Raw genomic sequence first — 13,570 nt, 5'->3', positions numbered from 1 at the left:
GGTACAAAAATAAACCAAACGCAACCAGACTTGGACCACTCCAAAAATAGACCTTATTATTTTTAATGGCGGCCGGTGTGTAATCCCGCCTAATGGTTTGAATGAACCCTGTCATCAGTACAGAGTATATTGTAGTTCATTGTAAACTACATGCATCCTCTTTTTGCGCACTTTAGATATAAGATAATTGGCCTAGTATCCGTCTGTCTGCATGACAACGCTAAAAACCCTATTGAAATAACATTTTCGGAATAATAGTCAGTTTTCGGCTACCAAGGAGATTCTTAGCCTTTAAAGCACACTTTTCAATATTCGTTTGTTTCGTGAATTTGGCACAGAGTTCGAACACGTTCCAGAGGTGGACAAAGGATATTTTTTGCCAGCCATCCATGAAAAAGATATTATAAGAAACGAGTTTTGAATGTATTGGAGCGAGGTTCATTGAATTTCTGTGGTTGCACGACTTTTCATCATGAGTCGGTGCATAGGTTCAATTCTCATGTCGCGTAGTGTTACCAGGCAATATGTTGTGTTTATTTTCCTGTCAATTTGATTATTAACCGATAGAGACCAGAGGGACAGAACATGAAAATACTGAACATAGTGGGTGACTCCGCAACCAGAAGCTGAGCTAGCCTATATGGAGAGATTCCATCAAAAGTGTTTCCACAGATTTTTTGCGAATCAAAAATGTGTTCACGTCGGTTCGAGTCCACTGCATGTGCTCTCACACAAAGGTTGCAGTTTTGTTTACATTTTAGAAAAGTATGCAAGCAATCTGTTACAGTTTCCTAGAGCGAATATACCAAAAGAAACATTTGTTTGCACGCCGTTGGAATCTCACCTTAATATGTAGCATAACAGCAGTCACGATTCACGATCGTGTAAAGGAATACTTTGACCTAACCATCCCATTCATGACAACATGAACTTCTAACTTAATGTTACGTATTTCTCACAGATTACCTCTTAGAGTAACACACACTGCAGACTTTTGGTCGGCCGACAGTTTGTTTGTGCTCATATTGAGTATAACGATGAAAAATAGTGCGCACATTAAAAAGATCAGGTATTTAGTTGGTATCAGGCCGACTGTAAACATTGATTGGACGCAAGATTTTCTTTAAAAAAAAAGCTGCCACCCATCATGTCAACTATCGGCCGACTGTTTAGTCTGCAGTTTGTAGGCTACCTCTTACAATTCATGACAGCATTTAGTACGCTTAATTGACCACTGTACACCCACATATACTTAGATCACATAACGAGTGACAATGACTAGGTAATGAATTCATCGCTAATCGCTGTGCAAAGATGACGGTAGTCAAACAAGAAGTCTCAAGAGGGTTCCGTGTGCAGCAAAAACTGAATCCGTATGTCCGTCTCTTTGTTTATTCTGTCCATTCGTGTGTGGGTGGGATTGTAATGATGAATAAAAACACATTATTAATTGTAGTTTGTTGTAGTGTACCTCATTAAAATGCAAATGAATAGCAATACTAATCAAATTAGACAAGTATGAGTGGTTGACTAATTTACTCAAGAAGGGGTAAGTAAGTAAGGGTTAAAGTAGCATAAGTTTATATACCACTTTAATAAGTGGTATAATTAGAAATGGAAAACTCTAAATGATCCCGCATACTTTCGAGAAGACGTACCCGGAAGCGGGTGAACAGGTAATATTTTAGCCCACATAAATTAGTCGGTACCTGCTTGTTATTTGAGTGTAAAAAGACGCATAACAAGCATTACTTCACACAGGAATTCCGAGTAATAAATTAATAATATAGCAGTAACATGATGATTGGGAAACTAGCTCATTATTTTACGCCTGTTTGGTGTTCAACGAAGCTTTTGTTATGGAATTAACACTTCACGCATGAGAGTAGTTCTCACGACCCTCAGTGTGTCCTTAACTTTACTTGATAGAATGAACTGTTTTTTCTTAATAAGATGGTTTCTAAAATATTTCAATGTTGTGCCTAACACCAAAAGATAAACAAATTGGAAAATACTAGAAATAGTTTTCATAAATTGATCGAAAAAAAAAAGATATTTTCACGTCTGATATACTCAAAGATTCAACAGGTGTGTTATATGAATGTTTTACAGTACATTATTTGCTTCGGCACCTATCACCAAACGGGCTATCTAATAGTGACAGAATTTTCAAATTGTTACTAGTACAATTCTCCTGATAATAGCGCGTTCAAACAAACTTTTCAGCTTTAAAGTATAAAGTACATTATTCGAAGAAGGTAGTAGATATCTATATTTATTTTTCGCTCCATTAACATGAACAAGTTGAATCGAGCGTGTATTCTCGATCTAAGATTGCTTTGATTAGTTATCATTCATCATCACATGACATGAGTATAAATTAGTTTGTTAGCCACTAATAATGGCGGTCAAATCGGACTCGAACAATAGTTTTTTTTTTACATTAAGTCTGTTCATTTTGTTCTTATGTTGTCAGTCAGGCACGAGAACTCTAATAACTGTGGGCATTTATTAAAATTCAGTAACAAGACTTAAAACACCGCAATGCAAAAGTTCACCGAAATCATAAACGTCAGTTTTCTTAAAACAACTGTTTATCTAGTAATTTTTGGTGTTAAAAATGAGCGTTTATGTTATCGGTAAATCTGTACGCTAAAATTACTTATAATTAAGTTACCTACAAAATTGTTCTTGCCACAATAGTTTTTTTCCCCAGACTCATTTGATTGCCCGGCAGCACCATAGTATTACACCATGCCTATTAATTTTCAAGGCATTGTATGTACATATAGCGGCATTACAATACCTTAGTTGACCGCAAACTTATTGCCAATTAAAACTTAATCGGGAACAGAAATTCATCCGTTGAATGTTCCCCATTGTTTCCAAACAATACCAAACAAAATAGATCTCCTTATCTTAATGATTGGCTCTTGATTGACTTTCCAATGATTACTTATTTGGTTGTATACGAATTGATACGAATCAGGTAGCTAAGTACCTCCTACCTACTTACGAAGGTTTACATACCGTCGAGTTGGTTTATATTATCAATTTGTTAATCGATTTCAAAAACAGGTTGTAAAGTTTTTTAAACCAAATAATAATATAATGATGTTTATACCTTTGCCTGTTTACTTAAGGCGACGAATTGGTCAACAATAATTCCATAACCGGCACGCGCATCTAAGGCGCCAAAAGGGGTCGGAGCGTCTGAGCGGGGCGAAGATAACAATACGCGAGCTAGCTTATAACTAAAAGTCGTAAGCGACAAAATGGTTTTGTAATTTTATTATTTTGAAATGATAATTTGATAAAAATTCGTTCTACAATTTTAAAGAGTATGTATATACTCAACTACTAAAAAAGTTAAGAGGCTTAAATCGGTCCCGTTTGTCCATAATATGTGAATCTCTTTTTAAAAAGAGGTATGTTTGATATTTTTTTCTCTGTTATAAAAGTTACCTAATCATGTTTTGACGTCTAACAAAATAAGGTTTATATCATGAACTTTCAGGTAACCAAGTTGTATTTTGATCCGTTATGTATTTACTGAGAAAAATTGAGATCCTTGGCGCCAAAAATTCCAATTCGTCCTCTTAAGTCTAAGTTACAAGTAACAAATAATTCGAGTAGCTATCCATGTAATTTTCCTTATCTTTAACAATGTCGAAATCCAAAGATAATCTTCATTATTTCACGTAAAGATACAGGATGTCACATAGACGGAATGTGCCTGACGTGTGCTAACGAGAAGAGCCCTTTGAACACGTTTTAATGAAAACCTCCAAGTATCGATGTTCTTGTCTTTAGTCCAATAAACGAAGGCTTAATAGAGATGTAATATCGTATAACATAAACACGTTTTGTTAGTAAAATTTATATTGTAATTTATTTTATCGACAATTATAGATCAAACAAGACACGTGACGTCACAGCCGTCTATGGTCGTTGAATTTTAACACGTTCTATTTTAAAGGGGCCTTTTGTTAGAAGTCTAGATTCGTTAAATAACCGACTCCAATATAGAGGAAGGTAATATATGTTAAATCTTACTTTGTGTTAGCATTCCATTCAAGTATTTCAAGTATCAATAATTATTTAACTATACCTAGTAATACTTTTGATAGACCTTATTTTTGAGAAGGCTGCGATAAGAAACTATGAAATTTTCAAAAAAGAAAATGTAGCGATTTTGAAATTATTAGGCGTTTTTCTTCTAATGCCTATAAGGATTCAAATACTCCGCCCCTAAGACGACCCACTGACCAAATATTTTTCTATCCCAACCTACCTTTGAATGCTTATGTTTAACATATAGCGAAAGAAATCTTACTAAAAAGAGCTGAACACACATATAAATATGAAAAAAATACGATTGCAAGACGACATAAATACCTAAATATAATGTTAATACAATAAATAAATTCCTAGCTTACAGTCCCTACGTTTTACGAGTTCCGTCTATGATCATATAATATATGCCTCTAATGTGACATTTTTCCTTATTTACATCCATTGGAATAATAGTTACCGGTTAGAGTAAATTAAATTATCAGAATCCAATAGAAGATATTTACCTGAAACGTAGTTTTAATTTGTAGGACCGGAAAACACAATCAGAGCAGCAAAAAAGTCTGCTCAATTACTTGTATTTAATCACATTCTTAAAACACGTATATATTTTTGTCACCTTTATTTTTACTTCATTTGACATCTCACACATTATTAACAACACTCCAGCCATTACTTTTATTTAAATATCGAACTCTCCGAATCAAAAAAAGAAAATAATTCAATTGAGGCAAAGGTCAAAATTGTATTCAGCCAGCATTTTATTTGCTTAACATCACGATGCAACGTGTGGAACGGAACGTAGGCAGACTAATGTGTATTTAAATAATGTCATGCTGTTAATAATAATAAACAGCACTACAGTAATGTTTTGAACAAATAGTTTAACATTCTAAGTAGCCATAGCTAATACTGTTTTACTTGATCGATGAGTACTAGACAATATTTATACTTTTAAAAGTATGTGCAGGTGTGTATTTGTGAATTTTCAAATCGTTTCAATAGTGTCTGTCTTTAGGGTACAAACAAAAAAAATCCTCTTTACTATGTCTATTATATAGTATATATAGTAGATTTCGAATACTTATTTGTATTTTTTTAAATAAAAATGTTTAGAATGTTTTTTGCTTTATATTTTTACCGCATTTTTGTATAATAAAACAGAAATCTCGGTCCCACGCTTAATAATAGTTATTAAATAATAATGCCATAGTGTCTTTTGAGTCGCTATAATTAAAATCTATGACAGAGAAACTTGTAAGACTGGTTCTAAGCTGTAGATAATCTGATTGGTTTGTTGAACATTTAATTGGTTTATAAGATCAAAGATATTATGGAGCTTTCTAACAATTAAATAATCAACTCGATCGGTTTAGAGCACTCTAATAAGCTTAGATTTTAATTGTTAGAGGATCTTTTTAGAGGACATTTTTTATAAAGTAAAGTAACCTCTTTAGATCTTGAATTGCTTATTTTTTTTTTATTAGAAAATATGTAGTTGTTTCAAACGCGTCCCGTGGGAACTACCGCCCGTACCGGGATACATTTTGCCTATGTTACTTAGGAAGAGTGTAGCTTTCGAACAGTTAAGTAAAAGATATTTTCTAATCGGTTGATTAGTTTAAGAGCCTTTAACGTAGAAGCAAAGAAAAAAATGTTTCCTCTTTAATATTTTAGTCTATATAAAAAATAACAATAAGAAGTTAAACTGGAAATTTTATACACTGAACCATTGACGTAGATAGCAACATTAACTTCTTGAAGTGGGTTTTATTTTAATTATTCGCAAGAAACTTGCATAAACAACATAATAAAATACTTTGGTATGTGATAGTTTGAAAATGTCAAAAGGTAGCTTTTTGACCAAAAGGTTGCTGGTCTAAAAATAAGAAAAATGCAATATCATCCTTAGGTTGTGCATTTTTGATTTAATTAGGTATTTTTGTTGGCAATTATTATTAATCGCTCTATACTTGAATAAGTTGATATAATTACCACTGTTACCACCAGCATCCTGAGAGATTTCTCGAAAAAAACAATTGCCTACGTCCTTTCTTAGACTCTAGCTAGACTGTGTACCACATTTAAATAGGTTCAGTAGATTTAGCGTGAAATTGTGACAGTCACATTCACAAAGCTACTTTTCACAATTATTCATATTTAAAACTCTATTCTATCAAGTACATTCAACTTTTCTCAATACCAGGTAAACAAAACCCCAATTCCGATAAAGAAACAAACACACATGAAAGTCGCAATAGACTACGACATTGGAAAACCGCATAAGTAATAAACGCATCCGTTTCAGTTTCAGCTCGCTTGTCCTGCCCTCGGCGTGGGTTCGCTATAAAGTTTTAACCGAATACCATTGAAATGACTAACTTTCGAATGTAATTTCTTTGAGAATCAATGCATTTTTTTTTCTTTTTTCAGAGTTTTTTCGTGTCTAAGGAAAAACATAAATATTTTTGTAGAGATATATCTTCATATTATTATTTTAATTTATATTCCAGGCTTAGTGGATCAAACACCAACCTCTCATGTATGAGTGTGAGAGGGTTCACTGGGTTCGATCCCAGATCAAGCAAGTACCTACCAATGCAACTTTTCTAAGTTTGTACGTACTTCCTAACTGTATGTTAGGCACTAATTGCTTATTAAAAGGTGAAGGAAAACATCTCGAGGAATCCTGGACTATAGAGTCTGAAATCACTAACCCGCATTGAGCAAGCGTGGTGATTAACGCTCAAACCTTCTCTGTGTGACGATAATTTAAATTATTCTAATATTTGGTTGCATATAAACCAACAAAAACAAAGAAGTCCGAAGCTCTTTATTTTTAAACTGTATAAAGAAGGTTATAATCAATTAAAAATCATCGATTGCCAGTATCACCATGTACTGGCATAAATTCAAAAAGAGAACGCAACTTCACGAAAATGTCGTTCAGTGCAAAGGTCTCACAAAAGTCTGTCACTTGTTACAAGTCCAATAAAATGACGTGTATTTCATTTTCATTCACGGTGCCGAACTTTATAGCCACAGCACGTATTGAGCTAATTGATGGACGGTAAAAGCACTGTTAAATTAAGGCCTGGATTTAAAAATGTTTTAACTTGAAAATTGGTGATGCAGCTCAAACTATTGTCTAAAAATGTTTTGTGATCGCGACTTTTTTTTTAACTAAAATTTCTGTTTAACTTACTTTTTATAACACTGTTACTTCTTATGATATAAAATAGTATTCGAAGCTGAATTACCTGTGAAATTACTGACAGACGAGTACAAGACAGCACACAAAATGTGTACACGATCTGTGTATTTTCCGACCAAAATAACACCTGTTTATCAAAACGCAAACTAGTCATAACAGTGTGATTCAATTTTACAATTCTAGTTTACGAAACGTACCATTTGAAAGGTGGGGTAAGCATTTTTTTAAATTTAAGTCAATAACTTTATTAAAAAATATGGCCTACCAAAAAGACATTCTATACTTAGCACACCGACAGACTTACCTAGTACTCTCAAATAAAATATTATAATACTTTTACTCACGAATATTATAAATGCAAATATACTAACAAAAATAATATGTAAACATAAGCAAACTTAACTTGAACTTGTTAGCAAAACCATTTTCATCCATTTATTATAGTGAAAAATGTAATAAAGGAGCAGTTTTTTTCGGCAAATGCATTTTCACACGAGTTGAACTTACTTATCTACACAAATTAGTTGCCAAGAAATAAAAGGATAAAAATTTGTTCAATGTCTTCACAGGCTCACCAATATATCACTGTTTATTGCAAATGAAGAACCTGTTTCCCGAATCAGTAAATATTTCATATGTTTTTTATTTGAATAAATTAATCAGCAATGTATTAACATAACTCGTTTAGTAAAGTGTAAAGTTTAGCGTGTCTGCACATTTTTTGTCACGTGTTTTGATTATTTATTTTGTAAATTATGTTTAGCAGCTGGGATGGTTTTGCAGAACTTGTATTATGACATCGAAAATATTGTAGATAAATATCATTAATTCTATTATAATTGTATAATAATTTATCTATATTTTGGCAAAATATTACAAACCCAATGAATTAAAAAAACATCGGATAATTCAAAACTGATAACGAATAATTTGTTCGTGGGATGCGGTAAGGAGCTCATTAACCAATTGATTAAATTGAACCACAGAACGTTATGCGAAGAGAGTACTGTGTACAGGCAGATTCAAAAGTAGCTTAACAAATAGGCTTAATACAAGCTGTTGATTTGCATCCGTGCCATATTCAAGGAGGTAATTATGCTAATGATTCTCGACCCAAATCAATAAAAAAATTGGTACGTAATATTTTTTCTTTAATTTTTTTTCGGAATTCCGTAAATTTCATCTAGCCTTATTTAGACTTGGCGCGTATGTTACTGGTGTTAAAACCGTGCTGCACCCTCACACAAACGCAAACACAAAGCATACGCAACGATCAGTCATAAATTTCATTCATAAAATTGGATTACTTCGGAAATACCACGACATTACAATGACAAAAAAAGCAGTGCATATTAGTTATTTCCCATCTACTGTAATTCCAATCGATTATTTACGTATTGTATGTCCTCCTCCTGAACTATGGCACAAATGCAAATCAACACCTTGTATAGCTTAACAATAACTACAAATTTTCAAAAACTGCTTAACATCGTGTCATCGATAACTTCCCTGAGTATCCCAGATTATACCAGAGTAGTTTGGTAAATGGCGCTTGTAAAGATATTAGGACCCTTTATGTTTGTAGGCAATTTTGAAAATTTCTATTTGTTCAGCTAGTTTTGATGCTTGCCATACCGTCCTTATGAAATAAAAGAGATGTGGAAAATGTCGATACTTTGTATTTTATCGACGTGTGAACTCATTATATTCTCAATGGTTAATGATTAACATAGCTTTAACTTGCTATTCTCATGTGAAGTTAATGTAAAATATTGTAATTATTCTTCAGTATTCCTAGGTATTATTATGTACTATTGTTCATAATAACTTCAAAATACATAGTAAAGTAACTACCTGTGATAAACTTAATTTCTAAGTTAAACCATATTTGTGAACATTAAACAGCGCGACGATAATCGGTTTACAATAATAGTTAAATATTCGGAATCTATGAAAACCAAAGCAAGCTGTACTATAGCAACTTAATGTTAATATTCTTACGGTTTTTATATTATAGTTTCCTGTTGTGATACCAACAATATTAAAGTTTTATATACGATGAGGAATTATTTAAAAAATCCAGTATTTGGTCGTTAAAGGTCAACAGCTAATATTTACTAAATATCTCGTTTGTCTTATGATCAAGCCGACGATTATGTAAAGTTCCGGGATTAAAATGTTTTATTTGATGATGACTATAATATATTGTGTACGAATAATTTATCTATGTACAGTAGACTGCACATCAGTGGTAACTGTCATGCACCTTAACTCAATAGCAATAAGTACGATTTTCCTATAAAACTGTTACCACTGACCTGAAGTTGACTGTACCTACGTCTAGTAATCTTCTGACAGTTGAGTTAATAAGTATCTTAAGTAAAATAAATCTTTATTAATGTACTTGTTTATTTACGTGTGAAAATCGTCAACAATTGTGTACGTTTGATAAACTATACATTAATACGTTGATGGCTAAACATTAGTCAGTATTTTTATTGCACTATTCTAAGAGTTATTTGCTTTTTAAGTCTTCACCTATGTTTTTCTATAACAAAATCTTTACATGTTCTAAAGTTACGAAATAGTTTAGAAAATACCGTCTACCTCCTTACAACATAGAATTCTTATACATTTTATAAGATAACATTATCTAAAAAATCTTTAAAAAATCGTGGTCTTATCTCTACCAATCAGTTAGTAAGACGAGCAACGATCTCCTAGCTAGATATTATCAAACAAGACTTCATGATTTATTGAGATAAATTTTCCGATCCTATCAACTACATAAACAGTTTAATTAATACTTCCCGGCAAAATGTACTATGTTTATGCTCTGAATTGTTCGTGAAATATTATAATAAAGCCGTGAACTAGTAGTTATCGCAAACATACAAATTGTCGAAAATTCGCGCGTGTGTGATAATGATCTGTATTTAGTTTAGATTTCATTAGAGCTGTATATACTCCAATTAATGTAACGTACAAAATGGTGTAGTTTGTGTAGTTAGGTTATACCTTCAATTGTTGTTTAGTATTAGACAGGTTTCTAAAATAATCAGTGCAGATCTTTTGCGTAGTCTATGTATCGATCAGGCCTAAGGGTCGATTGCAACCTCTTGATGTTATTCACATTTTATCAATTTGGCTTATACCGATACTGATACTGAATTATTCCAAACAATCTCTAAACAAAGTGAAACCACTTGTTGAAAACAAACTTTAAGTTACTTACAAAGCTACTGGACACCTCGCCGATCTCCGAATGTAGAGTGTCGAAGTTTTCATATCCTTCAATGACATGATTTTCCAGTTGAATAGGCTGAGCAACTTTTATCCGCAGTCCCGGCTTCACTGACTTCTGACAGTCCGCATCTCCATTCATTTGAACACTTTCACCACTGAAGGGACAAACCGCGGGGATAACATGACCGTTATGTTGCGCCATTATTGTAAAATTAAATTATTACAAAAATATCGATCACTGAAATGTCTCCCGCGTGTGTAATTGTCTAACTGGTGGCCGCGGCGTTTGCAGCATAATATATATGCATACCGCAGCAGATCCGGACGAAGACTGAAATCGGTTGTCTCGGCAACCGAGCACTGGCCATTCTAAGTAGCGTCCGCAAAAAATAACAACAATTATACGTGCGGCACCGCGCGCCCGCGCCGCTGGTCCGAGCGACGCCGCGAGCCTCGGACCAGCATGACGGATGTTATCACGATATAATCAAGGTAACGTAAGAGGTACTATCAGGTAGGCAAACTACGGTCACTAATCCGGATTTGTGAGTACATAGACGTAGTCAAAATGATTAGAAAGTAATCAAAGGTAGCAGGAAGTCAGTGGAGTTTGTCATTGTGCTTAGTGTGTTGCTTGCATCGTCGTCTTTGTTTAGCCGACGTAAACTGTAAGAAGCAGAAATCGATCTCCCTATTCCAAGAAGCTAGAATATTAATAAATCATTTTAAAAATGTATTTTAGATTCTATTTATGCTGTTTTTTTTTTACACTAAGATAACCTTTAGTTTAGTGCCAGGTTTTAATAAAACGACAGAGTACTTACCTTATATCTTTTATTTCCTACCAAGGCACTTCACTGATGCTGCTATCCAAATTAAAGACGCAGGGTGTGAAAATTGACGCTGCGGGTCAATGATATCAAACAATAGAATGCTAGAGTAGTTCACTAAAAATTATATGTTGATACTTTAACCAACAGCGGAACTATTCGCTTGAACTTAACAATTACAACTCCGCATGATTACCTATATGATTTGATGATATGGATCTAAAATATTTGAATGATGGAAAAAACTACAATAGGATAAGATACACCCTGACTCGAATTTACAATTTTTCCTCACTGCGTAAAAGCGTAAAACTAACTATTAAGTTATCTGTGGTAATAAATTATCAAAAAAGGAAAATATAATGTAAACTTCTTTGAAATTCTACTTAGTGGTAATACCAATCGATAACATTGTGTTGAAAAGAATTTAATGATAAATAAATGATACTTTGCGATAATAAGAAATGTATGAATCCCCTATTATACCTAGAACATCTGAACAACAACGTTTATCAACTTTATCAAAGACGCATAAAGGTTAACAAGAGGACATCTTTATTGGGTCCCGTTTTTTTTTTTGTATAGTTTCGTTTTACACAATTAATTACAATTAATTTCAAAGATCAATAGAATAATTACAGACTATTCAATGAATATACTGTGTTATTAATTTTATACAAATTAGTTAGTGAGACTAGAATACAATAGTATGTCCGTAATAAAAGGTTTTATTTGCGTAAAGATTGTCTCACTACCATGTTTCGCTAGGAAAAACATGGCATGTAACATTTTAAAGTTAAAATACGAGTATCAACTAGGTATATTTAAATGCCTACAGTCTCTTAACTTGCAATGCAAGCAGAATAGCACTCTTTGCAGATTATATGATGAAATTCAAAATAAGACAAACGTTTATATATTATGAATAACGTGTATCGCCTGGCTATCAATGTCTAATCCTAAATCAATGCAATCACAGCATGCATTCAGTAGTCTAAACGAACTGACTATCCCGCGAGCTTTTAGTGAATCATCATTCAAAAGTGAATTACAAATGGATACAAATGTGTAGCATCCAATGAGGAACATTTGAATATATTTTCTGTCATAAAATTATGTTTTATTTGCAAAATTAATGCGGTGAAATCAAATAAATTATTTTACATTTATGCCTTACTAGCGAACCGCCCCGGCTTCGCACGGTTTCAATCATCCCATCTATTTAAAAAACCGCATGAAAATCCGTTGGGTACTTTTAAAGGTTTACCTACACGTACATCGGGATATAGGGACAGAGAAAGCGACTTTATTTTATACTTTGTAGTGATTTGAAACTAACTTTCTCCAGCAGATTCACCCGCACGCTGAGGAAGCTATTTCCCGCACCTAGGCAAAAGCCTATAGGTATTATTCTAATGTGCCTTCACTCTAGTTATTGTCAAGTTTAATTAAAATCCGTTGCAGGTTTAGGTGCCTAACAAACATACATTTTATTACTTACATTATATACATTTATGCCTTATTTAATGAGTACGGTACTCGTTCGATACAGTTAGGTTAATTGCCTAGAACCCTTGACTAGTTTTCATACGGTATTCCTAAGTAAGCCTTAACGGATCTTTGCTTAGTTAATAGCAATCAAAGCCTCAGGAAGAAAACGGGATAAATACTACCCAACGACTAAATGAACTAAATTAGCCGATTATATAGAAAATTAGTTTATTACAATTTTTTTTTTCATATGTAAATAAAGATACAATATATACACACATACGTTTTTTTTTTTTCATAATTACAAATTAAAACATAATTTTAAATTAGCGAAGAACGGTAGAAATGCAAATAATATTTAATATATATTACTTTTCCGGTACATCCCCGCTCACCCGGTTGAGGAAAAGTGCCTATAATATCTGGAGTAGGCAATAACGTTGCATAAACATATCATTCAACTTAAAAGTACACCCACACATCGAAAGGTTATTATTATGACGCACACATGTAAAGTTTCCCAGTACATTGACGGTACAGGTAAACTACGCCCGAGCATTCATCTGGAAGTCGGTTCGAAGAGTAGGTGACTTCCCGTCTACCAGACACACTTAGTCAGTGATGCACCGTAAATGACTAATGCCCATACAAATGAGTATTCAAGTGCTGGTTATTCATAAGTATTTGCTAATGAGTGATCTTACCAATAACTGCA

At 33.3% G+C, this 13,570-nt stretch overlaps 1 protein-coding gene across 1 annotated transcript in view; it reads right to left on the bottom strand.

The window, feature by feature from the left end:
- The window catches only part of LOC124631003 (nitric oxide synthase-like), a 50,343-nt gene extending 39,455 nt beyond the window's left edge, over window positions 1-10,888 (bottom strand). Inside the window, exon 1 of the mRNA XM_047165079.1 lies at window positions 10,524-10,888. Within this exon, the coding sequence (XP_047021035.1) occupies window positions 10,524-10,736 (213 nt within the window). The 5' untranslated portion in view covers window positions 10,737-10,888. The remainder of the gene's footprint in view (window positions 1-10,523) is intronic.
- Window positions 10,889-13,570: the final 2,682 nt, after the last annotated feature.

The sequence above is a fragment of the Helicoverpa zea genome, chromosome 6, assembly GCF_022581195.2.
Source record: "Helicoverpa zea isolate HzStark_Cry1AcR chromosome 6, ilHelZeax1.1, whole genome shotgun sequence".
Lineage (NCBI taxonomy): Eukaryota > Metazoa > Arthropoda > Insecta > Lepidoptera > Noctuidae > Helicoverpa > Helicoverpa zea.
The sequence above is the reverse complement of the archived record's forward strand: the minus strand, read 5'-3'. Positions and strand labels throughout refer to the sequence as shown.